The sequence below is a fragment of the Camelus dromedarius genome, chromosome 5 (genome assembly GCF_036321535.1).
Source record: "Camelus dromedarius isolate mCamDro1 chromosome 5, mCamDro1.pat, whole genome shotgun sequence".
Lineage (NCBI taxonomy): Eukaryota > Metazoa > Chordata > Mammalia > Artiodactyla > Camelidae > Camelus > Camelus dromedarius.
Genome location: NC_087440.1, coordinates 78418508 through 78446001, shown reverse-complemented (window position 1 = coordinate 78446001; position 27494 = coordinate 78418508). Strand labels below are relative to the sequence as shown.

The 27494-nt window shown below is 40.2% G+C and overlaps 1 protein-coding gene across 2 annotated transcripts in view; it reads right to left on the bottom strand.

Moving 5' to 3' along the window:
• Positions 1-20758: 20758 nt before the first annotated feature.
• FLRT2 (fibronectin leucine rich transmembrane protein 2) overlaps positions 20759-27494 on the bottom strand; it is a 90979-nt gene continuing 84243 nt past the window's right edge. For both annotated transcript variants that reach the window (XM_031454142.2, XM_010984773.3), the window contains exon 2: positions 20759-25464. In XM_031454142.2, the coding sequence (XP_031310002.1) occupies positions 23097-25079 (1983 nt within the window). In that variant the 5' untranslated portion in view covers positions 25080-25464 and the 3' untranslated portion in view covers positions 20759-23096. The remainder of the gene's footprint in view (positions 25465-27494) is intronic.

Sequence of the window (27494 nt, the reverse complement as noted above, 5' to 3'; positions counted from 1 at the left end):
GTCTCAGGTATACAGTATAGTGTAACTTGGTATAACTTAACATGAACAAAAAGCCAAAGGTTCAAATCCCACAGATGACTCAGTGATGGACGAAGATTATATTTAAATTGAAGAATAAAAACCATGATCTCTTCTTCAATTTTCTAAAAGTTTTATAATATTTTATTAGGAGATTCATGGCCTAAAAATAAAGATGACTTTTTTAAAATTTGTTTAATCAGATGAAGAACATTATAAGAAGAAAGTTCCCAGAAAATATTTTCTATAGCAACAGACAAAAACAGTAAAACCTACTTCAAGGTAGAAAACACACATTGCTTCTGAAAGAAAACTTGCTCTCTTGGATAGTCTTCAATGAAAAAGAAGCACGTCAGAAGATGAATTGTTTTCCCAAACAATCGGAAAAAATCTGCTCCCCAATATAAATGTTACTGCATATGAGAGCATCTGATAGTGCTATTTAAGGAGTCTCCGACTAATACGTCAGTACAAGTCACTGAAATATCTTCTGAGCTAATAAGGTCATTAACACAGAATTCAAACTGACTTTAAATAACACGTTGATGAAAGCATCTTCAGCAACGTCAATAATATGCAACACACACATGTGTTGGGAATATACAGTATTCCCATGTCTAAGGAATATACAGTATTCTTTGTTTATTGCTTTCTTTATAAACAGCTGACTTCATGAGAATTATCCAATCTAGATTATGTTCTTGGTGTTGGTTTGAATCCCATATTTAATATAGAATTTAATATAGAAATATAGAAATTTTTAATATTTAATATAGAAACCTTTTTTGAAGAAGTAGTCTACATGAGCGCCCACACAGACTAGTGGGAAAACATACAAAATTTGGCAGGGGATGAAGGACAATAACATATTTGAAATTTCTTTTATTATTTAAGAAAAACAAGAAAGCATTGATTAAGTTTATACTTTAAGTCAAATATGCATGCTGAGATTTTCAGGAAAACATTACAAGGAATAAAAATTTAACATTGTCTTCCAGATCAACTGAGGGGGAAAAAAAAGCTCCCCCATAAGCCTCACAAGAGCTTAAGCTGAAAATAAGAGGAATAAAACAACATAAAAGATCAACCAAAAAAACAAAAAACATATAACTATGTTAATAACAATCAAAATGGTTAAGTTTAAGGCAATACAACAAAATGTCCCTTTTAGAAATTAAATGGATCATATATAATTATAGAAGGACTATCTCACCAACAAATACATAACATTCTAAAATCTACCCACTAAATAACATAGAGTCAAAATTACGACACAATGCACATTTAATACATCATCCCAATAACTGATGAACCAGGCAGGCAAAACAAAAGTGGTAAGAGAGAAAATGAGGTAAATTAGCTCAATATAATGCAGTTACATAGAATGCCATAGACAACATTAGGAAAAAAAAATACTTGCTGTCAACAATTATATTACAAAGTCATGAAACAAATCACAACAAATATCAAAGAACTGATATTTTTCAGACCACATTCTCCAACTTAAATGAAAATAAATCAGGAACAAGTAATTACAGATATCCATAAAACAAAAAAAAATTAGAGACTTTCCAAATAATGTATGGATCAAAGAAAATATATCAATCAAATTAGAAAAGTTTTAGAGCTGAATATTAATTTAAAATTGCATACAAAAATTTGAGTCAGCTAAATTAGTACTTAGACATATATAGCCTTATATTAAGAAAACATTTTTAATTATTGCAAAGAATATAACAAGCTAATGTTAACTATTCAGCATAGATAGAGGATTTGAACCCAATCAGACAAAAATAAGCAAAATTCATGAACAGAGTATAAATAAAAAGAATCTTAAGCACAATCTGAATCAGGGAAATGCAAATTAAAATCCAAAGGAGACACAATTTCCATTCCTAAATAGACAAACATTTTAATGTTTTACAATAGGGAATAGCAAGGATGTGGAAATGAGAACTTTTATATATTACTGGTGGTAATTAAAGTTTGTATAAACACTTTGGAGACAGTTTGTTCATAGACGGTAAAGCTAAAAATGAAAGTTGAATGTTCAATCTAGCAATTCAAAAGCTAGATATATATGCCTAAGGAATTCTCATACTTGACACAAGACATGAAAAGAATGTTCACTGAAAGAGTTTTAATGATGACACAGTAAAATGTAAAACAGCTAGAATGTTCATCAAACTGCTGAAGTAAAATTTGAGTTCTTATATGTTTGCAAAATGTTTATACTGAAAAATACTACTCTGTATTGAAAATCAGGGAATGAAAACAGCATGGGTACATTTCACAAATATAATATTGGGCACAAAACAGCAAACTGCAGAATGATTCATAAATTCTACAACCATTTAGGTATAAATTTAAAATCTAAAACAACACTACATACTGTTTATTTACACACGCGAACATGGTGAATATTTGAGAAAGGAAAGAGGCTAGTGTGATAGGTGAGGGGGCACAAGGGCTTCGACTGTATTTGTAAATTTTTTTAATGAATAAAAGATCTGAAGCAAATTTAGAATATCACTTAGATCGAAGCTAACTGATGGGTACTTGAGTGTTTCTATTATGACTCTTTACTTTCCTGTGTAGTTAAATAACAATAATTTCCTAATAAAAAATAAAAGAAGAAAGAAAGAATGAAATAAAGCAACAAATTGTATGATCAACCAGGACAGAAATAGTACATTCTTCCTCAGAATGTAAGAAATATTCTATAGATGTGTAAGGTATATGTTTTTAAATAAGTAAATTGACTGTTTCTGCCCAGAACATGGTCTCGTCTCTGAAATTGTTGACACAATTTAAAGATAAATGAAGAACTCAAAGCTGACACACACACAAAAATTAATAGTATGTTTCACTAAATTTTATAATGAGGGAAAGTGTAGACTATGTGAGAAATCTCACTATGAGAGAATTTGTATTTAAAATCTGTTGCCTAAAACTAATCTGATGGAAACAAGGTTCTGTTTTTGACGCTGCGCTTTTTGAGATCAATCTCACACCGTCCTTGTATATTATTCAAACACTTAATCCAATGTATTTTGTGCCACTGATAACAAATGTGGTTAAGGAGTTCATCTGACAAAACATTTTGTACAATTTTGAATTAAGTTCTGCCTCAAGACACATATATCTGTCTTGGTTCCTGATTATCTTCTTCTTTTTCAAATTATTAAAGCACGTAAACCAAAAGACCGATGGATGCAAATAGGAGTTAGAGCATCTGCAACAGATTTTGTCATCCGCTTCAGGCTAGTTCTTCCGATGAGCTATTAAATCATCAAAATTTGGGTCAAGAGATTTTTGCTCAAGTAAATTGTTACCCAAAATAAATACATTGGGGCTTTCTGGAGGAAACTGTAGAATAGAGAATTAATAATTAGTACATTCCCAGATTCTTACAGCATGTCTAAAACGCATACTTTTACATTTGTCATTCTGCAGTCAGACTTCAGGGCAATCTTAAGTCACATTGAGGTCATGGGCATGTTGACAGGGACAGTACCAACATTCCCCCAGAAACACGGGATTTCTGTCCACATCAGTTATGGGACAATGTTTGTGGGCAAAACATACCATGTAGGTGCTATGAATTCCAAGGAACTGGTTAGTTATAAAAGAGAAATACAAATTCTGTACCTGCCTACACATGGTTTATCATCTATTCACTCAAAAAAAAATTTTGGAGGGGGAAGTAATTAAGTATATGTATTTCTTTTTAATGGTGGTTCTAGGGATTGACCCCAGGACCTCTTGCATGCTAAGCAATCCTTCTATGACTGAGCTATACCCTCCCCCCAACATTCATTCAAAACATTTTAATCAAAATTTTTTAAAATTTAGATCCTATTTGCCACAGTCTCTCTCCTTGGTTAGACTTTAAGCTGTCTCCTCTGAGCCCTATTTTTGGACAAGCTCCTTCCTGGGCCTTGTCCCAGGTAGAGGCAGAATCTGCTAGTCTGTTTAATGAGAATCTCCCACTCTTGGTATCTGACCCCCCAGGCCTGTGTACAAAAAGAATCCTGTTAAGTCAATTTAGCAGGAGTTTCCTAAGAATTTCCTAACTCTTGATGTTTCCTAGTGGTAATTTTCCATCACTAGCCGCCCCCCTCACCCTGATCCTTAGCTGTAAATCCCCATTGGCCTTTGCTGCATTCAGAACTGAGCCCTGTTCTATCCTGAGGTCTCTTTTCCCTTAATGTCACAGTTTCTAAATGAAATCTGTTTTTACCACTTCACTGTCTGCCTCTGGTTCTCTTGAACAGTGCTAAGTATTGTACTAAATTCTGATCAAGACAACTGTTGGCCCCCAAATTCATGGATTTTATCCTTTCCTAGGAGATGGGCATCGAACAGATAACCACTGACGCTGATGACAGCTCAGAGCTGATATCCCTGTGGTAGCTCTGGGAACAACTAGCGAAACTTCTCTGTAACTGGTCAGAGATACAGTTTAAGAAATAAAACATATCCCAGATATTTAGGCAAGAGGAGAACTAGGTACTTAGAAAATTGTGTGAAGAATTAAAGGAGCAGAGAAAGGGGATTGCCAATGGTAGTATTAAGTTCCAGAGCCTATGTGAGTGATGGCTCTCTGGGGGTAAGAAAAACACTGCTGTGTTGCGCAGCCCCTAGTCTCACCACAACTGCCCTTGACGCTCATGTCACGGTGACCTTGGTTACTGAAATGCCAACATAAGTATGGCTTCCACTTCATTTCTGTCTTTTGAAATGTATGAGTGTATCTAATGGTGGCACCAAATTCCTATCTAGAGCTAGCAACAGAGGGGTCTGGAAAAGCATTTTTCAGCTTACAGCTTCCTTAGTACAAGGTGGTACCCAGAAGGATATGGAAACAAGTGCTGAGTACCACTTGACTACATCCAATACAGTTCACCTTTGGCTACTCAAAACCGATGGTCAAGTGTTCAGCCTTTCCCACCATCTATTAGCAAGGAAGGGTCTTTTCCTCATAAGAAGATGACTAAGTTCAGGAAGAAGACATGATTTTGCTTTAAAACACCCACAGGTCTACATTATTCATCTCCTATCAGATTTGCAAGGTTTTCGGAACTCCCTGGCCATCTGCCTCAGACACTCTGGGCCCTACTGAGTTTGCTGAACCCTTATGGACACGTGACAGGAAGAACAGCTTGCACCACAGTTTGGATCAGCTGGAGGGTCTCCTCTTGCCCTGGAAGAAACTGTAGATGCACAGCCATAGTGATTCTTAGTAAAAGCAGTCAAGAAGCACATCCCAAAATAGTATATGTTGCTTTCAGACATCCAAGAAGCCCACCAAAAACTGGCCCTATCTCTTTGAAAGAAATATCCAGATATGCCCCCAACAAACCCCCAGAAATTTGAAAAAGATGGCGGGTCCTGAATTTTCACGAAGGGTTTTCTCCCAACTTCTGGCATATGTATGAAATTACCAAGCTGTCTAAGCTGTAATTGACTCCCAGCACTCTAAGTGACTGAAAAGGCACTTGATGTCATTAAGTAGTAGACTTGTGTGACATCTGGTATCATGAGACAGTCAAGGGCCCAGGGAGTAATTCGTGATATTGCCATGAGAAATATTAAGGTGAGGGCAAAACACGGCAGTGTTCTTTGCACATTCAAACTAAAGTAAACAAATTTCTAGATTTATAGCTGAATACGAGATGTCGCAGTGAGTTGACCACGTGCCTCCACAGCACTAGCAACTGGAGTCACCGCCTGATTAAGTTGACATTGATCGGCTATGTTCCAAAACATAATCAATTTCTTCATGGCTGAAGAAAGCAAGTTAAATGGGCCTATCACAGAGATCACTGCTCTCCCACCTCAGGTCTGGGAACTGGGTGGGTGGCTGCAACCCGCCACTATGATCGTTAGACTCAGGCCTCCATTTGTCACACCTGGGTCATTTCTTCCGCTGCACCATTTAGTATACATTAAGGTAGCTGAACATCTATTTTACTTACAGAGTTGTTTGTAGTTATCCAGTCTTAGAAGACGGGTTAAACCATTTTCCTACTACTGTCCTCTTGATGTCTGTTATAATCACGTCCACATGATACCTGGTAACAAGTGTTGTCATTTGACCTCTGTCACTCCAGAATACCTTCATCCCTACTTAAACATGGAGCCCATTTCAAGGGTAGTATTTACACCTTCATCTTGGTCCGAGAGAGGACAGTCTTCATCAATGTATTGATTAATGCCTTGGTGGAAGAAGTATCTTCTGGTCTTGCTCGGTTGAAATAATCAGAAGTTCAGATGAGGTACATGATAAGCCACTCCAATGTTCTTATCCCCCCAAGTCTCAGATTCTACAAATAAGCCAAGGAATTTCTTGCATCTTAATTTCATTTGGTGTGAACCATCACTGAGTCCAGGTTTTAGTCAACCCATCCACCAACCAGCTATCAGCACACTGGGCTTCTGGGGCCAGCACATTAGATCCAGACGCTGGTCCATGCAGCCATATTGGTTAATTTGGCCCAATATGTTTATGATTTTTCCTATCAGGTGCAGCCTCCTTCCGACCTATTACATGCTCCCCAGGTTTCTGCTGATAAGAAATAAACTAGTCTTTTTTTTTTTTTTTTTTTTTTTTTTTTTTAAGGTTTTAGACTTTTCTCCTTGGCTCACACTTTGTATTGGATCTCTATTCACACACTGGGAAATAATTCTAACTATACGTATGGAGGCAGTGAGATGCTGAGGGTAGACAATGGGGAGAAATGGCATTCCTTACACATTAGTTACTTAGGGTGAGTTAGTTCTCCAAGAAGGGAAGAATCAACCTAATATAACAGGGATGAGGGGGCCTCTACTGGCAAGGAAGGTTCAGTGGATTTAGACATTCATTATGGTCATAATAATCTAAATCCATCTAATGTTCCCATTCAAATTCGCTGGGTTCTCACTCTTTCTTAACCAATGCAGTAACTTTCACAGAGGAAGCCTGGTGAAGCTATGATTCAGCCCACATTCCAATTCAGCAATGAACAAGATCAGACACTATGTGACTCTTTTTTTTTTCTTTTTTGCCACCAGCAGCCCTACAGCTACAAGATATAAAAGATTGTGGGAGGTAGTCATGGATGCTCCCTGGGCTCCTGACTTGCCTTGAGCAAAGTGTTTAAAACTCTTGAGTTTGTTGTTTTTTTTCTCTTCAGTTTTCAGTCCAGTCAAAGAGAGCCAGCCTACCCTACAATTATTATATTTATATTCTCATCATAAAATTCTATTGAAGAAACCACAAAACCTTGGCTTTAATTGGTACTTCATTCCAGGTGACCTAAGACAATAACTGCAGGAGCTGATTTTCACTGCAAGCCGAGAATTAGCAATGGGTCACGATGCACTGATAGGACTGTCTCCTTTCTCATACTCAACCGGGGTAGGCAACCAATACCAAATTTCTATCCTTAAGTAGTGGATCTGTAACCAGTTTTGGTGTTAAATACTTCATCCGACAGGATAAAATGAAAGAAATGGAAATAATTCTAGTTATTTTAGGCAGGAGAGGATTTAATACAAATATGAGGTATATAGTGAAAGATCCTGGGGATGGCGATAGGGAGAGGAGGAAGAAATCCAGGGCCACCTCTTAACTGCCGTGTCCAAGGCTTTTTTCAGACAGCAGGGGTCTCCTGCTACCGCCCCCTGACCTCAGGGAAGTCAGTGACCAGACCCTGTAACACGCGTTATGGCCACCTTGCCTGACTTGTACCCAAACCCAAACATCAAGAGATGGAGAGTTTCCACTTCATTTCTGCCTTGCAAGTTTTGTACACGTGCACATAACTGGAGGATCCTAATTCACATGTAGAATACAACATGCAAACAAGGCCAATAAATATGGTTGAGTCCCTCCAGAAAAAAAGGTATATAATAAATTGGGAATGCCCAGTACTGAACCAATCAGCCTGACTTAAGGCTTTGTTTTAAACAGTTGACCCTCGCAGCTTGCCATCCCAGCGTGAAATACTGTATTCCTTTCTTTTATCCTTGGAGGTTCTTATGATTTTTCAAATCCTTCTCTATTGTTAGTTTTCACCTTAGTGGGTTTTAGCAGAAATAAGTCATAGACTAAATACACTGTGGGAGGGGTTAGAATTTGCCACCCACATGATGCTCTCGATGTTGTACACGCTTTACGTACTTACACCAAACCTACCAGGAAATTATGGCTGCAGTTTAAGCAACTTGCCCAGGGTTACACGACTAGAAAAAAGCCAGGTCAGGATTTCCACCAGGCCCCTCAGCTGTGCTACAGAAAGACCTAAGGTGGGATCTACACTTTAGAAATATTCACACTAATTCTCTCCCGCTATTTGTGAGAGATATTAGGAGGCAGCTTCTAAAGAAGTGTTTGCCAGGTAATTTAAGTAGTTTGCAATGTTGTAATCAAAGGGCGTGAATCTCTTTTCAGAGATGCTAGACTAATAGAAAAGGCTGAGCCTGGCCAGTGAGAATGGAGAACGTGGATGCAGACGTAGTAATTTTCATGAGACACATTTATTAAAAAGTAGGAAATATATGGCAGCAAGGAACTATGTAATGGCAAAGCCCTTGATGAGAGAACTTAGTCTTTGTTATTATTATTTTTATTATTATTATTAATTAATTAATTCTGCTGCTTCTAATTTGCTTCTGGAAAGAAAGCTCTCAGTGGCTTTCCCAAGGATTAAACAAAACAAAATCCTCAAGATATCTAATACCTGCTATATATACTCTGGGGACTAAATTTTACTTCCCAAGGGAATCTGGGTCATGATCTGTATTAAAAACTAGTAATTGCATGATTCTGAATGTAGTCAGCAGCTTGGTTGGGCCATTAAGCCACAGAGCACCTTGCTACCCTGATAAAATGTATCGTTTTGGAAATAAAGTGCTCAGGTTGGTCATTTCGAGATTTCCTTGACTTTATCTGCCCTTTCAGTGGCTTCCGTTATCTCACCTTTAAAATGAGTGATGCACTTGATGGTAGCAAGAGTCTATACGTATGAATTCTCTTAACACAGCCTCCAATTCCAGCCAAAATCGTAAGAAAACTCAGCAGCTCTCCAACAAGATTGAGACAAATCATTCACTGCTACCATTCTTGGGGTGCATTAGGAAGAAGCCAAAAGTAAAATCGTAAGTCCCAGAATGACTGTGGGGTCCCTTCTGCTGCTTTGTCGCACTATGGAAAGTAAACGGGGCACTTTAAACCCCTGATGGGCTGCGATACTCATCTCCTTTCTGCTCATGTGGGTCAACTGCTTTCAAGAAGAGGAGCCTATTTTACAAGTATAACCCACTTCAGGAAGAGCATTCAGTTTGCTCTTACTCCTGCCAAGATTTCGTCAACTTCACAAGAAGGCAGGCCCATACACACCTTGCCATGAGGCTCACTGCATGTGTCAAGGAGCATTTGGACTGGAAGAAGGTCACATAGCAACGGTGAATGAGGCACTGTCTTCCCAGCTTCCAGCCCATGACTGAGAAGATCTGGGAGCGTCCTGCAAAGGCAGTTAAAATAATTGGATCACAAGAGAAAATTATTACAGAATAGACACTGCCTGCTCTGGAAATTCTTTTGGTTTCATTCCAGTTTTTATCTGTCCGCAGGAGACACTTGTACCACAGCAATCATTTTGATTGTCTTTTTCTTAGACATCTTCATTTTCATACAAAATTGATAAACTTGGTTTCACTTGCTTCAAAGAATTGAATGTTAGCTATTTTTGCTTTTTTGTACTTTGTGTTTTTTTAATTTTATTTTTAGGGTGTACTAGGGTTATCTCCTTAGAAATTTGACAGCCACCAGAAAGGGGGAAAGGTGAACTCCTGATTAACCAAAATAGGTTTGCCATAAACATACAGCAAAATTTGGGACTCGTATATGTCCATATGCATCACTTTAATGCATAGAATCAAACAGTCAGAGGTTACAACATGAAGTTAATTTTACTTCCCGTTGTTCAACAAGTAGGGAACACCTTTAAGCCCACTGTCAAAAATTCGAGTCCTTTTTGCAGTGAAATCTAAGCCTTGAGCAGAAGTATGAAGCAGGCAATGGCTGGGTGGGTTTTCAGGGAAGCATGCGAGACTCACATGCAAGAGGCTTATTTGGAAGGGCTCTTGCAATCAACAGCTGTGAAAGGGATGGGAAAGAAGGAAGGACAGGGTAGAGGGAGAAGTGAAGGCGTTATGACACCTGAAATGAAGCCTAAATTGAACCTGTAGCCCACCTGCAAGATGCCATGGCCCTTCAGAGCTAATCCAAGTTGGAGTCAGATGCCCAGACCTTCATAGCCCCATGGCTAGCCGTCAACTGGCCCATGCTTGCCAGTCATCAGGTAAGGGTGGCCTGGAGAGGAGGACAGAGATGAATACGTTCCCTTCAGCCTCCAGCCTTCTACCCGCAGCACTAGAGTGCTTCCTGGAGTCCCAACCGCATAGGCATAGCTTGCTCTTCTTAATGTTCCTCCCAAATTTGGGGTCCCTCCTGGGGGCAGTCCACCCTAGTGGCCTTTGCTCCAAACTCTTCCATTTCTTCTCTCTCCATCCATACTCAACTGTCTCTTGTCCCATCGTCTACTGGTAAGTGTTCTATTTGGATAAGACATATATTCCCAACCCCCATCATAACAGCTAGTAAACACTTCACTGCTCGAACATCTAGGTAACATGTGCGCATGTTGGTGATGATGCCTGGGATCAAAGGAATGAAGACACGGATGGTGATTCCAAGCAAAGTGGAGGATGATAGAACAAAGAGTAAGAACAACAGTAAGTCTTGATTTACTTCAAGCAATAGATGAACATATCCAAAGTGTGGCAGGATTGGTGGCTCCACGCTCAAAGCTACATCACTCCTGTCTACATGAGACAGCATCTTTCTCTGAGGATCTCATGGAGGAGCAGACTGTGAGACGTTTGTCCTCATTACAGCAGGGCAGGAAAGCACTGAGTTCACCCAGAAGTGAGAGCAAAAAAAAGAAAAAAAAAAGGAAAGGAAAGAGGCTGGAAATGGCAGGATGAAGTTGGATGTCCTTGATACAGCTCAGTGACTACAATGAACTAAGTATTCTGTTGGTAATTTTAAATGAATCCCCACACCAACACTATAGTAGATGTTTTTATTATATCATTTAAAGATAAGAAGCCAAATATTAAAGAGGTTAGTTATTTGGCTAAAGAACACAGCTAGTAAGTGAATGAATCAATATTTTAACTCCAAAGCCAATGCTCTTTCTATCATCTCATACTCATATACCATGGGGAATACGTGAATAACTTTTAATAAGGCCAGTTCAACTTTCCAGTAGAACTTCCTGAACTGCCAGGTAGAACTTTAATGTTTGGAAAAAATATTATTAAATCATTTTATAATATTTACTTTGATAAATTCTTTTTCAAATGCTATTTTGGTCCTTTATAGAAGAAGCATAGTACTTAGCTAATATCAAAAAATAATTATGTTACTAATTTGGTTACACTTTATTAAATTCCTTTTCTAGAATTAATGGACTTCTAAAAATTTCATAACAAAGAGCTAATGCATGAGAATTGTAACAGCTTGTAAAAAAGGTGAACAGAGAGTATACCTCAATCTGAGTCTTAAAGATCACTTTTCAGCCATGCAATTAAAAGCCACTCATTTAAAATACCAATCATTAGTTTGTTATAAATTATTGGAAAGTCTGTAAAAATCTCTAATGAAACAATATATCATTATTAAACATAAGTGTATGATGTAATCAAATGAACTATTATTTACTGGCTGGGATTCTTGGCCAATCGCTTCAAGGCTAAATAAACATTTGGACATTGACACCCCATTGCTACTTGTTAGGCAATGCTTTTATAAATATATTGAAGGCCCTGAAAAGAAGCAATTTCTAATTTTTCTAAGTCCTTGTCCTTTACTGGTTTTAGACCATAACTGTATACGTTTTCAAGGTTCAAAGATAAGAAGTGGCAGAGTCAATGTTAGTATCTGTTCTATGTCATCTAAAATAAACCACTTTTATCAATTATTGTTTTCCTGGGTATTTTTCTCATAATTCATTTTCTGCTGCATATTTAAAGTGTAATCGCCATCTAATGAAAGGTCTGATGTACCCAATATGCTAAGAAACAATCTTGTCTTATACAATTGTTCTTGTGAGGAAATTGATCTTTGACACTTTTTATCGAAATACAGTATTTTATAAATATGTTTACTTAGTAATATTCATAAACTTTCCTGTTTTGAAGAAAAGGTAATTGGTTTAATAAGGGGTTTTGTTCCACTTGCTTCTCTTTCTATTTATTCGTAATTCTTCAGCGCAAATGGGTTTGAATGAATCCCGGTCACTGCACTGAATACTGGAAATAAATTGTCTCACTGACACCTCATAAGTTTTAGTATCTCATTTCACATATGAGGAAGCTGATGCTCAGGAACATTAATATCAAACAGGCAGAAAGTGATCCCACAGCTCCTGTTTTAAATGATGGTGCCTGTTGCTTCCTAAACATGTCGCGTTTACTATTGTTATAAGTAATGGGGGACATGCCAGTCTTTAGGATAAAGGTAATGAAACTGGGCATTTGGATGTTCCCTGTTTTCTAGTCCATACACGTTTTTCTAAAATGTATAAGAACATAGGACCTAAAGCAGCCCAATGAAATAAAACTAAGCTTCATGGAAAAACTACCAAGAATGAAACAGAATTTAAAGCTTAAAAGAACTTAAGAAACTAACCAAACTCTGATGCTTTCACATATAAGAAACAAGGTAGAGAGATAAATGGTCTTACCAAGATGTAAGGGAGACCTGAGCTATGTTCCATATAATTTTCAGAAAGTCATTTATTGAGCACATGGTATGTGTCAGGCGTGGTGCTGTATTGTTGCAGAGGTAAACTGTGTAATTACCCTTTGTATTGATGAGGAAACTGAAACATGAACGTGTCCAAGGCTCAAGGTTAGTATGCATTGGAGCAAGGATGAATCTAGCTGTAGGTAGCTTTGAACTCAGATCAAAAGGGATTCACAATGTTTCAATAATTTAGCTCTCCATCCAATAGGCGATATAAGAAGCTGTTGGTCTCTATCAGATGTAAATGGCCCCCCCCTTATAAAGCAACTGGTTCTCCCTTACTTCCAACACACTAGAGGAGCATCCTGTATTCCAAATAATGAAGGTTGCTATGTAAAGTATTTAACAATAGAAACAGCTGTGTGCCAATCTATCAAAACAGACACTAGCCCAAACAATAGAAATTGCCTATGGACCATGGGAATGGTAGTATTGACTTACATCTACCAAATAATTGCCCTGAAACCAATTAAACTCTGCAGTCAAAAACTAGAATAGGAAGTATTTTTTTTTTCCGCTTAGCATCTGGATATATGACCTTCTGTATTTACTGATCAAGAAAAGACAGGATCAGAAGGAAAATAATGCTCACATAGGCCCCAGTGAGTGAGCTGCTTTGAGACTATTTTAAATTACTATAACAGAAAGCATAGAGAAGGAAAAAAGAACACAACCCAGCTGAAGAGGATGCATGTTTCTTAATTACAACTGGATTATGAAATCAAGAGTGGTACTGATTGCAAGAAGGAACTATGTGACAGCTGGTAGACTATTGCATCTGCATTGCAGAACCATTAAAACACTCTTCCGTTGGGTTGTTACCATCCTCACTGTCAATCAAGTGTAAATGTCGATGCTATGGTTTGCGGTATAGTAGAATGAAATAAAACAATGTTATTTAACATTATAGATTTTTAGAAACAGAAAGTTACCACTTTTTAAAAAAAAATTTTTATAGAAAGCCACTGGTCTATCATTTAAGTGGCCATCCAATTCTTTTTTTTGGGGGGGGGTAATTAGGTTTATTTATTTATTTTTAAATTTATTATTATTTTTTAAACAGAAGTACTAGGGACTGAACCCAGGACCTTGAGAATGCTAACCATGCACTCTAGGACTGAGCTATCTCCTCCCCGACTTCCCACCTTGATTTTTCAAATGTGTTAGTTTGCCAGTGTCTTCTGAACACTCACTCTGATACTCACCCATCTGATACTTTTCCTGAATTAATTTTCAGCAACAACCATGCCAGGATTAGACAGGAAAGAGCTACCCTACAAAGAAGTCTATTCTCTTTCTGCTTAGCAGTGCTGTATAAGGGTTCCCACTCACCAGCAGACAGAAGACCCAGTATTGTTCTGTGTTACCCTAGAGAATCTCACTTTCCCCCACTGTCCCAGAATAAAAGGACAGAGAAAATGAAAAACTCCCTGTCAAACTTGTACTGAGAATGGTTGTATACAGTTATGTGGAATTCTAGAGGCTAACACCTCTAAATAGATTCCTACATATAATTCTGATCTGCATACTGAAGAAGCTCGGTTCCATCATATGAAGTTGGCAACATGGCACTCTCTGCTTGTGAGCTGGGTTTGCCTGAAAAGTATACAGAGCTTGATGTCACTGACCCAATCCCAGATAACACATTAACGGCTGTACCTGCCTTCAATTCTGACAGCCACCATATGTGTCAGTCTTCACTGTCTCCCTTTCAGGCACAAGAAACTGATGACCCTAAGTGTAAGTTATTAACAAGGTGAGGTTAGTGGCAGAGGTGGATTTCCAAAATAAGTCAGCCTGATGCAAGTCTGAGTTCTGAATAACCACCACTCTCCACTGCATCCTTCTTTATGGGAATAGCATTTCTAGGAGAGACTATTTATTCTCATGGCAATAACCGAGACAATACAATATAAACCTTTAAATGATCTATGCTGTATTTCTGACACAGGATATGACACAGTGAATAATGCCTGTTCCTTTTGATACTGCCGATGGAAACAAACAAAAGCTACCTCTGCTTTTCACATGTGAAGAATTCGTTTTGACTAGCCAACTGTCAAAATGCTTCCCTTTGACTTTGTGTCTGCCCAGATGTTGTGTACTTTTCATGATGGTGACATTTTGTTACAAGATGATTCCTTAACATAGCTCTTCATATGCCTTGTGCAAGCTGGCTCAGCTGTGAGGTTGTCTGTAAAATACCAGGCTATTCTTCAAATCATCTTAATGGTTCTCTTAGGCTTCCCTGGGTGAGGAAGGCTGGGAGCATAGACATCTCCTGAGTTTATCTCAAGCTTTCAAATCAGATACATGTGTGGCTATTGGAAAATCACCAAGACAAAATTTCTATAAAAAACAGTAATGGATAACCAAGAGATTTTGAAGAAAATGTGTTTTGTTTTACATTGTGGCATTTGAGCAATGCTTATTCCACGTAATTCACAATTCTATGGCTCTTTCTGCGGCTTTTTAAAAAAAATCACCCATCCACAGGAGACTGACAGGGTGGCTGAGCGCAGAGAACTGATCCCACAGGGTGTCTGACATCACCGCAGGGCCCCCGCAAGCTCCAATCACACTTTCTCCAGAAGCGAGTACAGGGCACCTGCCATGGGGACAATGCACTTAGCACTGGCTGAGATTCAACAGTTGGCAGGATATGTGCTCTGTCTCCAGGGACCTCAAGTGCAGGCATGAAACAGACCCACGAAAAAGTACAATGTGTAATCTCCACAAATAAAAGTGTTTTAAAGTTATATTAACAGCACAGAGAGGTCAGATAATTGACTGGTGTGATTCAAGACATTTCCCAAGGTTTGGTGGGCTGTGAGGTTGCATTTGTATTGTATCTTGAAGAAGCATGTCACCAGACAAGGTTCTTGAGATCTCTTCGAGACAGACAAGAAGATTTTCATTTGTTTGTTTTTTTTTGTTTGTTTGTTTTAAGATACATATCTAATCTAGAGCACGGACTGAATGAGGAGGAAATACTGGTAAGAAGTACCAGGGAGCAGTATGTGGTAAGATGTACATGTCGCACAAGAAGTTTGACTTCTCTCTTAGCATAATGATGATGGAACATTTTGAAATTGACACAATGTCACATCAGGCATTCGTTATAGATTATCCTTCGTCCTGAGCCATGTAGGGAAGTTTGATATGGGAACAGACTGCCGGAAGGGTCTTAACCACATCATGGTCAGGAAACTGAGAGAAAAAAACACCTTTGAGAGAGCATGCTAAGTGCTGGGACTAAGATCTTTGGCTGATTATTTAAATAGAGGTGCATGAGCGCTCAAAGAAGGCAAAGAGGCAGGAATAGTCTACGATGTGTGTTGAATACCAGAAGCTTCCAGGAAAGATTTTTGATGATGTAAAGTTAAGTCTCCTGGAAAACAGTCTTACTCAGCACCAAAACCTCCCAGGCCTCAGCAAATATTTGCTGAATGAAAACAAAACTAAACTAACAAAGGCTTATACTTCCCTCTGATCCACCATGGTTTTATATTTGATTAGGAAAAAATGGACCCTTTATGAAGGTTTATGATGTCAAATTTTAAGAATCCCCCTAAGGATATATTGAGATGTTCATCTAGTTTAGAATTCGTACCAAGAAAATGGACAAATGGGATCACCCTAAAATAATACGTGATTTGGAGTTTAACATTAAACATTTTTTATCCTTAACTTTCTGTGTAACTAATGCAATGAAGCTCATGTAATACCCTCTTTAGCACACATTCTCTATTTGTGCTATGAAATAAAAAGGTATAAATCCAGCAGCCAGTTTGCTGACACCCTAATAGACTCTGACACATGAGCATCTTCAGCAGGATTTACAAAATACTTAGAGCAACTTCTCAAGTACGAAACAAGTTCATTACTAAAAATACCCTGACTCAAGTCCTTTTTAACAGTTCTCTCAGCTCACCCTGTGGATGGAGCCATAGCTGGATTCCCTCTGAAGTTTTCTAATCAAATCAATGAGCAGGCATCAAATAATCACAAAAATAAAATCACTATTAAAATACAGAAATGGATGACCAAGGGAGTTCGAAGACAGATATTTTGAGGTCTGTAAAAATATTCTCTTGCTTTGTCACAAATGATAATTCATGTATGCACCTACTGAGTGGAGTTGTGATTTTTCCACCACTGAAAATCTTAAACACTAAGAATTTGTCCCGCAGGCCAGTCAGTCTTAAGGCTAGTCATTTTATTAAAAGGCAAGAAAAGTTGAGTCCATGGAGTTAGATGCTATTATTATTATTATTATTATCTTGGATTGATTTCAATTCTGGCACTCAATGGGAATGAAAAAGTTGCATGTGTAATGACCACATACGATTCCAAAATTTTCAATTACTTGATATACATTTGAACATTTGATTAAATTGAGTTGTGCTATTATCAAGGCACTATCCCTCTGTGGCATCTATTAAACACCAAGATCATCTAATCTCTCTATATATACCTAATATATAAAGTTGATACGTTATCAAATTTACCAACAGGTGTGTACATGTCTTGTTACCTTAGATACTCTTCAGTTTAATGAGAATGTAAAGTTATTACATGGGCTCTGAGATGCTGGAATGTGTTAGAAAACAAGTTTATTACACGATCTGTGAGCTCCTTAGCACTGAAATCCTATTATTCTCTGAATCTCCAATAGAACTTAACTAAGAACTCTGTAAAAAGTAGATGAGAAGTAAATGTATTGGATGAACAAACACATTTCTTTAGGAATACGTTGGAATAGAAGACATATTTAATTTGGCTAAGACTGTATTCTACTCTTCTATGAAATCTCTGAACTCAGACCAATGCCTGGAACAGAGCAGAAATTTCATAAGCTTTTTTGAATCAATGGTATTCCTTGACTAAAGGTCTAATAGAGTCAAGTCTGTAACTCTCAGCGAAAGTGACCAAGAATATGCAGCCATTATTTTACATAAACTCTCCCAAATGTAATATGAATCACTGCTACCACTGTCTTTCATAGTTAATTTTCCAACAGAGATTCTGTAAATCATTAATACTAGTAACTGAAGTGTCATGATTTTATTTCCTGATCCAGTCTCCGTCAAATACATTATTAGTGAACTAGTCAAGCAGGGTTAGAGAAACGGTTCTGGAAAATCATGAGATTAATCCCAAGTTCAATTTGTGCATATGAATAAATACATTTTCATGAGTGCTCACTGAAAGGATGAGTGGGTGAGCTATCAACAATTCTGAAGTAGAAAATACCATGAGAATTCTTTAGGAAAATTGACATTTCAAGCCAACAGTGTATATAATGAAATAGGGGGAAAAAAAGACTATTCTGATGAGATAACATTGGTATTTATATTCTAAACATAGATTTCACCAACACAAAATAATATGCTCAATGTATGTGTGTCTATTCAAAAGATACTCATAGGAACACAAAATTTAGTCAAGAAATAGAAAAGAACGTGACAATTTCATATAAACCCCTCACACACAAAGAGTCAAAGGGCCTTAAAACACAGACGTCGTCTTCAAGGTAAGAGAAAATGAAAAACCCTATTACCCACTTCATTCCTGCCATCACTCTGTGTCATCAGGAAAGGTCCCTCATTCCTCTTGGACGTGAACAAAGCAAGAATTGGCAGTATCCCAAGGAACTTACTCAGATAAACACAATGTGGTTTCTTTTTAAAATAAGCCTTTACTGAATATATCAACAACGTACTGTATAGTGTAGAGTGAAGTCTGTAGTTAACAAAGTGTGCGACCCGGGAGGTCTCAGGAGACCTGTGGTGCAGAATCTTCCAGCCCCTTGCGGTCCCTTGTCAGCGAGAACAATATGACACAGAAACCAGAAGCAAATCAACATATGGCTCAAACAACAACAAATCATTAGGAATAATTTTCAGTGACTGTGTATTCACTGGAAATATACACTGAAATATACTGGTCCTACGACGGACACACAGTGGCGATGCCGTCACCTTGCCTCGGAAAGGTTATAAATCTCACGTCCCATGGATGTCTTTACAAATGCCCTAGTGTGGTGTGTGTGTGTGTGTATGTGTGTGTGTGTGTGTGTGTGTCCAAGTGTGTGTTTTATACTAGTTTAAAAATGCCTGTTGTGATGGCCTTGCTTTGTGCTCTTCTGGTGGGTGTACTGCTAGAAAAATAAAAAAACGAAAACTACAGCAAAAGAATCTGATTTTTTGGTTACAACAGCGGTATGCCACGAGCACAAAGCTGTCTCCCCACAATCAGTGAGAACCATCTCCCATTGTCAGCAATTGTCTTTTGACCCCACCGAAGACATCAGTGAGCCACTGCTTTCCTACATTTGTACGTTGATTAAAAAAAAAAAAATCGAAGTCGGACAAGGCTAAGAACAAGGATATTTTGGTTTGTGTAGGAACCTCCTTCTCTTTAGGGTTTTCTTTCCTCCTCTGCTTTCCCATGAAGCTGGAAAGGCTGAGTTGTGGGCAAAACCATGCTTCTCATGTTCTGAAGTGAAACTTAATGCCTCCTGGGTATGGGTTAGAGATAAATGCTACTAACAAAGAAGAAATGTGAATGGACCACTTCCATGGGTTCTGTGCGGGAGGCTGGCTGGCCAAGGGCGTGCGCTGCCCGTGGACAGCAAGACTGCCTTGTATCTGGAGCAGATGCTCTGCTCCCAACACGAAGAGCTCACCCTCCTTAGTGGGAAGGAGGGTCTGGCTCCCACGGCATGACTAGGACCATTAGGATCTGCACTCGTAGGAAACTGAGCCATCACTTTAGCTACGTCATTAATTCTTCTTACCAGACTGGACACATGATACCTTTTTTAAATTTTTTAAATCTCAGGGAAAACACCTAATATATTTTCAACAAACATCCAGATAAGTAGAAACTGCATTATTCCTCACAGGGTAGAATATTTTCCACTTGTCACACAAGGAAAATAGGTAGAGGAACACACTTTTTGTCCCTGCCTTTGATTGTCCCATGTCATGAGCTGTTAATGCATTTGACAGTTTTGGGGGAAGCTAAGGGCCTCCATTTTCAAACACATCTCCCCAAACAAGCAGGTATTAATGACAACCCTGGGGATGAATAACAGGTCAATAATACCTGTGTGATTGTGGCCATGCCTTTTCCTTTTGGAGTCTCCTGTGCACACTGACAGTCACCTAACTCTGAGAGTGGTCACACACTATCTGAAGTCACCGCATCTGGTCCGACAGCTCATCTAGCCCTTAGAAGCCAGTAAACATGCCTTTGTCCATGGTCTTGTCCCGCACTTTCAACTTTTACTCTTGATTAATCTCAAAACACATGACAATGATAGTCAGAGAGGTCCAAAATACAGAGTTGATATATCAGCAAAACACATTCCCATGACAAAAAAGCCCATCAAAGCCTCATCCACCACTGACGGTGGGTCAGCAGTTTTGCTAAGACATGTTAAGACATGACCAGTTCCATGATGTGCTTCTAACCTGTTGTAGGTGAGACCCCTGGGTATGCTATTACAAATAGGAGACTGATCTTAATTTTAGCAGTCTCTGTCATGTTGTGCACAAGATCAGAATTAAGCCTGGAATGAGATTCTCACTCTTCAGGGGCGTCTTTTAGCAAAGGAACCCTTTCAGATCATCCTAACCACTTCACAAGACTAGGTCTCCATTGTACGACTTAAGCCCCAAATAACTCTGTGACTCCCACGAGACATTACAGAAACCTCTCCAACCCTGGCTCTCTTGGCTCAAAGCAAAGACATTTGTTTCAGCAGCCAAATATCCTGCTGGAGGTTATACACACAATACAAATACATGAGAATGATTATTTTGTGGATAAAAGGAAAAAAAAAAACCCTCAAAAGTCAAAGTACCGTCATTTGAACACATAGTTTTATCTACACAGCCAAGGAAAAAAAAGGACAGTGGAAGGAAATTATCCAGTCAAATACACAAAACCCCATGTCATTGTCCTGCGTTTTAGATGGCTTTCTGTTACACCGATCACCTTCACAGATTGTCTCATCCCTTCACTGTGTGGACCTAGCTGTAAAAAAGCAGCAGCTAAAACAAGCTTGCTAACAGACTAAAACGGAAACCAAAGTCACTTTAGAATTAATTCAAATTAATTCGTAGCTAATTTCAGCTCAACTGACTGCACAGTTTCGATTCTTGTGTCTGTAACAATGATAACTTCAGTTATACTTTCTGCTTATTCTGAGGGACAAGGGAGATTAAAACATATGAGCAGGGGATATATTATTAAAGAAAATAAAGCTCTTACTATAAAGAAAAACTTGCATAGCATTGTATACCTAGACTTTTACAAAGAAGACACATCACAGTTCTATTTTGTTAAAAGTAAGAGGGACAGAGAAACAGAAAGCAAAATGACTGTGACATTAAATCTCACAGGTCCCTAAAATGATGGCCAGTGACCAAGGAAACATGCAACAGAGAGTGAAATTCCTCAAGTGAAATTGATTTTTAAGAAGAATTTTCCAAGGGTGTATGTTTTAGATAACGTATGTATGTGATCGATAGCCCTTCTACATCTAAGGGATGGAAAGGGGTAAATTACACATGCTTTCTGAAGATGGACGTGGCTTCAAAAATATCTCGAATTAAGCCTGGAAGTCCTTCTCTTCTTTGTGCCCTCTGCTCTCTGCCCTGCTCTGCCAAGATTAGGGGAACAAACCTTCACTTTCTGACTTGTTCATTTTTCATCTGTTATCCTGTTAATAAAAGATTGATTATCCTCCACAATTCCCAAAGACGAGGAACATCCAAGATTGAAAAGGAATAAATGCAATTTAAAAAATGGAAGAGGATCAAAGTCAGGTCAAGGTGGAAACTTGGTATTGCTTTTAAAAAAAAGTATGTTCTTTTGGCCAGCTTTGATGTGTCCTGACAGAATTATTAGCCGGGAAAATTAGTATACATTTTAAAGTGTATACGGATATTTTGTGCAGCCAAGACTGGCATCCATAATTGTCCTTCAAATTTTGGGCAGAGGGAGAAAAAAAATGAATGTAGCATAAACAGCTAATTATGAAAATATACATGAGATGATTGGAAGACAAGAATTTCTGAGGGGATAAAGGTATTAATTCAAGCTATTTCAACATGATATTCACAGTTAGCTGATTGCAGAACCACTGATCATTTGCTTTCATCTAAATGAAAGCAATGGTTTTTAAACAACAAGTTTAGTATATTTCAAACCTTGATCCCTTGTTGGTCTAAATATCATGTTGACATAGCTGACGTGAATCTACCCAAATAATTCTTATTATCAAAAATAATTCCATTCAATATAATTCTTCCCGTTATTTTATTAGCCTCTTCTAAAAAAAGTATTCTAGAATATATCTCTGTTGAATGTGATTCAACCCGACGTATAATTTGAATAGTAACACTTTTAAAGGGAATTTTCTTGCCAGGACATCCCACCTGCCCCCGAAGATGACGGCTATCAGACTCGGGTCTCTCACTCGGTTTCACATAGGACCAGGGAAGCATGAAGAGTGATTTTTCAAGTTCCCAGTCAGGAAGCCAACCCCTGGGTTGGAAGGTCTTTTCCAATCTCTTCTCATTTTCTTGATTCTGCCAGGCTGGGTTAACTTATCTTACAGGAACTGACTTCCTCGAGATGCTTTCCGCATTTCCTGTCTTGGGTCAAATCAGGGTGACTACCTCCTTTTTTTAAATTTTTTTTTTTTAAATTTTAGAAGTTTTTACTTTTCTTCTGGGCCAGGAAGTATAGAAATAGCATGAAGGGACCTGGGCCATTTCTTGTTTTACCATATTATTTTCCCTACCCTGATGAGTCCATTTGAATCTGCCCTTCCGTCTGACCACCGACTCTAAGAAAGGGATTTATTCGGAAGCTTCAACAGCAAAGATGTGAATGTGCATCAGGAGGAAGAATCACTCGTGCTTTTGCCTGGGCTCTTGTACAACCCTGTACAGTACTTCAGCAACTATTTTTTTTTTAAGATTTAAAAAGCAAAGAGTTACAAAACTGTTTGTAATTAACTTGAAATAGAAAAGATAGCACTTTTTTTTTTAAATCCCATTATATAGTACACCGTATAAATTACAGAGTATTCAAATGCACAAATGCATCTGTGGAACATTTATCAAATGTAATTGGCGTGTCTTTTCGTGCACACACGTGTGTGCTCTCGGGAGTCCTGGCGCCGGACCCCTGGCGGTCACGTGTGGCAGTGCTCCAGGTCCGGCACGCTGCTGTTGCAGTATCGCACGTTGTTGGGGATGTGGCAGTCGGTGTAACTGATGCCCCCATTTGGGGTGTAAATGGGTTGCAGTCTGAAATCTCCTTTAAGGAGCTGATCGTTATTTAAGGAGACGATCTGAAAGCTGGTTTCGGTCATCTCCAGGATGGAATTGTCCTTCTTGGTGCCGGCCTCGCAATAGTCATCTTTCCGCCGGCCGCGGTTGTATTTCCACTTCTGGGAGGTGTAGCGCCCCTTTTTGTGCATGTGCCAGCAAAAGACGCTGAGCAGGACCACGAGCACAAAGATCACCGCGCCCCCGATCAGGCCCGCCAGCAGGAAGGGGGAGCCCATGCTGTGGGAAGTCGCCTGCTCGTGGCTGGAGGCCGTGTTGCTGCCGTTGTTCAAGTAGGAGGCGTGCGTGGTGGCCTCGGAACAAACGGTGTCTTCCACCGCTCGGTAGTTAAACGCGTCCAGCGGCACTAAGCAAATCCGATACGTGGATCTGGGCTCTAAATTCACCAGGCTCAAATGCTGCTTCTCCCCACTGACGATGCGCTCCTGAACGATGCCCCCTACCAAGCTGTGGCCCATTTTCACCCACGTGAGTTTGTACGCCATCACAGTAAAGAGAGAGAGCCAGCTGACTTGAATGGAGGTGTCATTCACAAAGTGGATGGAGAGTTGGATCCGTTCAGAAAGAGGCGGGGTCGCTCTTTCTCTGCCATCCCAGTCGGGAACCGTGGGAAGTTTCGAGGCTGTGGGAGTCAGAGGCGGAGAGCCCCTGCTAGGGGTTGGGACAGGGACTGTGGGAGGCTGAGTGGTGGCGAAACCTGAACTGGGGGCCAGGGTGAAGGGAGGCAGGCCGGGGGTCGTGGTGGGACACGACAAAAGATTCAGATTCAACTCCCGGACAGCCATCCCCCGCACTTGTTCAGGGCCTTGGCACATGAAACCTCGTACGTTGAGAGAGGAGGGGATGTGTTTGAGCCATTCCGTGACCCACTTAATACTGCAGTCACAAAACCAAGGGTTATTCCGGGCAGTGAGCTGCTTCAGGTTGGAGAGGTTATCGAAGACCCCTTGAGTCAACACGCGCAGCTGGTTGTTGGATATATCCAGCCGTTCCAGCTTCCGGAGGTTCGAGAAGGCTGTCAAAGGGATGTGGTTGATCTGGTTGTCCTGCAGATAGAGCCTGATCAGATGCGTACCTGGGAGGTCAGGAGGAGGGTGGGAGAGCGAATTCCGGACGATGGAAAACTCCTTGAGCTTGGTGAGGTGGCTGAAGGTGCCCTCGGCAATGCCCTTGTTGGTCAGGAGGTTTCCGTCCACGATCAGACGCTCCAAACTCGTGAGGTTCTGGAAGGCCATGTCTGATATGACCGCAATTCGATTCTCATCCACCCTCAGCTCCTGCAGGTCCATGGGAAGCCCGACAGGCACGCTGCTCAGATGATTCTTGGACAGAAACAGCAATTTGAGGCTGACAGCCTCCCGGAAGGCCCCGTCTTCCACCCCCACCGTGGATATGGAGTTGTCATCCAGGTGGAGCTCCTCCAGCTTCAAAAGCTGGGCGAGAGCCGCCCGCGATATGGTCTGAATGTTGTTTTCCTGCAAATGGAGAACTCGGACATTCTTGGGGAGGTTCATGGGGAATTCATCCAGTTGGTTGCCGTAAAGGTAGACGGTGTGCACGGATCGCACGTTGTGCAGCTCTGCGGGAAATCCAGCATTATTAATTTGGTTGTTGTGGAGGTAGAGCACGGTGACGCCCTCCGGGATCCCAAGAGGCACTGAGGTCAAGCTTCGCTCGTTACAGTAGACAAAGTTCCTGTCGCAGCGGCACACACTAGGGCAGGCCAGGATTCTGGACACTTGGGAGGAGAGCCCCAGGCAAATGAGAAGCCAAGATTTCAGGAAAAAAGCCCCCCAGCTGGGCCCCTGTGTGGTCTGTAGGCCCATTTCTGAAGTACAGAAATAAAATACAATGTGGTGGAGAAAAAAAAAAAAAAAAAAAAAAAAAAAAGAAAAGAAAGGATGGCAAAACCAAATGACTGGCTGGAGCTTTGTTCAAGTCCAGAACTCCAACTAGAGGAAAAGTCTCGAAGACGCACGGTCAAAGAATCTTCCTGGTTTTATCAGATCAGCCTGTGTTGCCCTCTTTGCTATTGTCCTCCATGTGCAAAAAAAATTTCAACAGGGAGAATTCTCCACCCAGGCAGCAAGTGAAGCCAAGTTATCAGCGGTCCACAGGGGCCCAATGGGGCAGGCAGAATCCCTCCGTTTATTGTCGGCCAGGACAGCGTGGACCAGCCTAGGAACTTCTTGGTTAAGCTCAATCTGCAATCTGTTGTAGGGAAGTAGAGAGAAAAGAGTCAGTTAAGGGTACTGAATGAATTCAGTGCTGATCTGACTGTAAGCTTTTCAACAACACTGTGATGGGGACTAAATGCCTGGAGGCAGGGAGAAAGCATGAAGTGATAGGTTAAATAACAACAATTTAGTTGAAAAGGTCTTCAAGAAATAAAAATGATTCAATTATCTTATCATTAAGGGAAAACTCACTATAAATGATCATTTTGTGAATTTTGCATCCCAGTCAGTACGTTCTCTTACAGATCTATTTGTGTATCCAAAGAGAGGCACATGAGGCACAGGGCTGAATCCACTGAATTGATGATGACCATCTACAAATCCAACTGGTCATGGTCATACTTCAAGATGAAATGAGTGACTGCGAGACAGGAAGCAAGGGGGCGGGGTCCCAGCCATTAAAGGAATGACACAGCAATTAGCACCAAGATGGCGGAGAAGTCAACTCCCAATAGACCTTGAGGCCCAAGACGGCAGGAGATTCAACCTCCAGTGGACCTTGAGCTACGTTATACACACTGTAATGCACTAGCTTGGTGAGGGACCCTCCCCCAGGTGCCATGACAGTTCCCAGGCTAACCAGGAAAGGTTAAAAAAGAGGGCAGTGGCCTAACTCCTGGGAATCCCCATCCCTTCCCCATAGTAGTTGGAATAAACCTTCCACTTGTTAGCATATAAAAACTAGCAACACCACACTTCAGGATCCCTCTCTCTCTCGTCTTCTGAGACAGCCCGCGCTCTGTCTATACAGTGTGTATCTACTATTACTTTAACCACGCCCACCAAACCATCTCCCCATAAATCTCTCTAAATCAATCTACTTTACTCAACTATGGCTTGCTCTTGAATCCCTTGCTGTGCGGAGCCAAGGACCCTCACTTGGCGGGGGGCATCCCAGTGAGACAGGGGGAAAGGGGGCAAGGCACAACCACTGAAGGAATGACACAGCACCTGAGGACAGAACAGACTGATTAGAACCAAGATGGCAGCAGATCTGACTTCCAGTAGACCTTGAGCCCCACGGCACACCCACAGCTGCCATGACAGTTCCCAGGGTGGCCATAAAAGGTCCAAAAGTGGGTGGGGCCCGATTCCTGGAAATCCCTGCCCCTTTTGAAAAGTAGCTGGAATAATCCTCCTACTCATTAACGTATGAAGTTACTAAGCCCATAAAACTTAACAATTCAGCACCTCATGGTCTCTTTCTCTCTTGCCTTCTGAGACAGCCCGCACTCTTTCTATGGAGTATGTATCTACTCTTACTTTAAACTAAACACCCCTATGCCTTTCAGTCTCTTTCCCTCTCACCTCTCTGAGATGGCCCACATTCTGCCTATGGAGTATGTATCTCCTAAGCTGTTTTCCCTTCTGAGTGAGACGGACCCCACTCTGTCTATGGAGTGTGTATCTCTCTGAATAAACCTGCTTTAACTTTACCATGCCTTGCTCTTGAACTCTCTCCTGCGCGAGGCAAGAACCTATTCTCCTACACCACCAGGGACCCAAGCGAGACCTGGTACACGGCCGTCCTCTAGCGCCACCCACTTTTTCCTGTATCAACCAAGCAACAAATAAAATTTAAGGGAAAAAGGGTGAAACCTTTCCAATTATGTCAACAAATGTAAGACGGGGACTGGTACAGTTATTTTAAAAGATGCATCCTTTTGATCTGACACGGTGATGAAGCAGTTTAAAGGTGATGCACAAAACATGTAGAGGCAGAGAAGACTTCACTTATCTTCCCCCTTCCTGCCGCCTCTCGCCTTTGCCTGCCTCCCAAATAGCTCACACCTGAGTTACCAACTGGAATGACTGAACTCCAGCCCATGACACATTTCCTTCTTCGAGATCTCCAGGAACAGACGAGATATACCATTGTGATTCCTTTGAGAGTTGACAAGCTCATGATTGGGAATAAATTATTTCTCGACAATACACCTTCCTCTCACCCGGGAGTGTTTTCCTGCTTTTAAAATAGGACTCTAAGCAAATATCGAAACAACA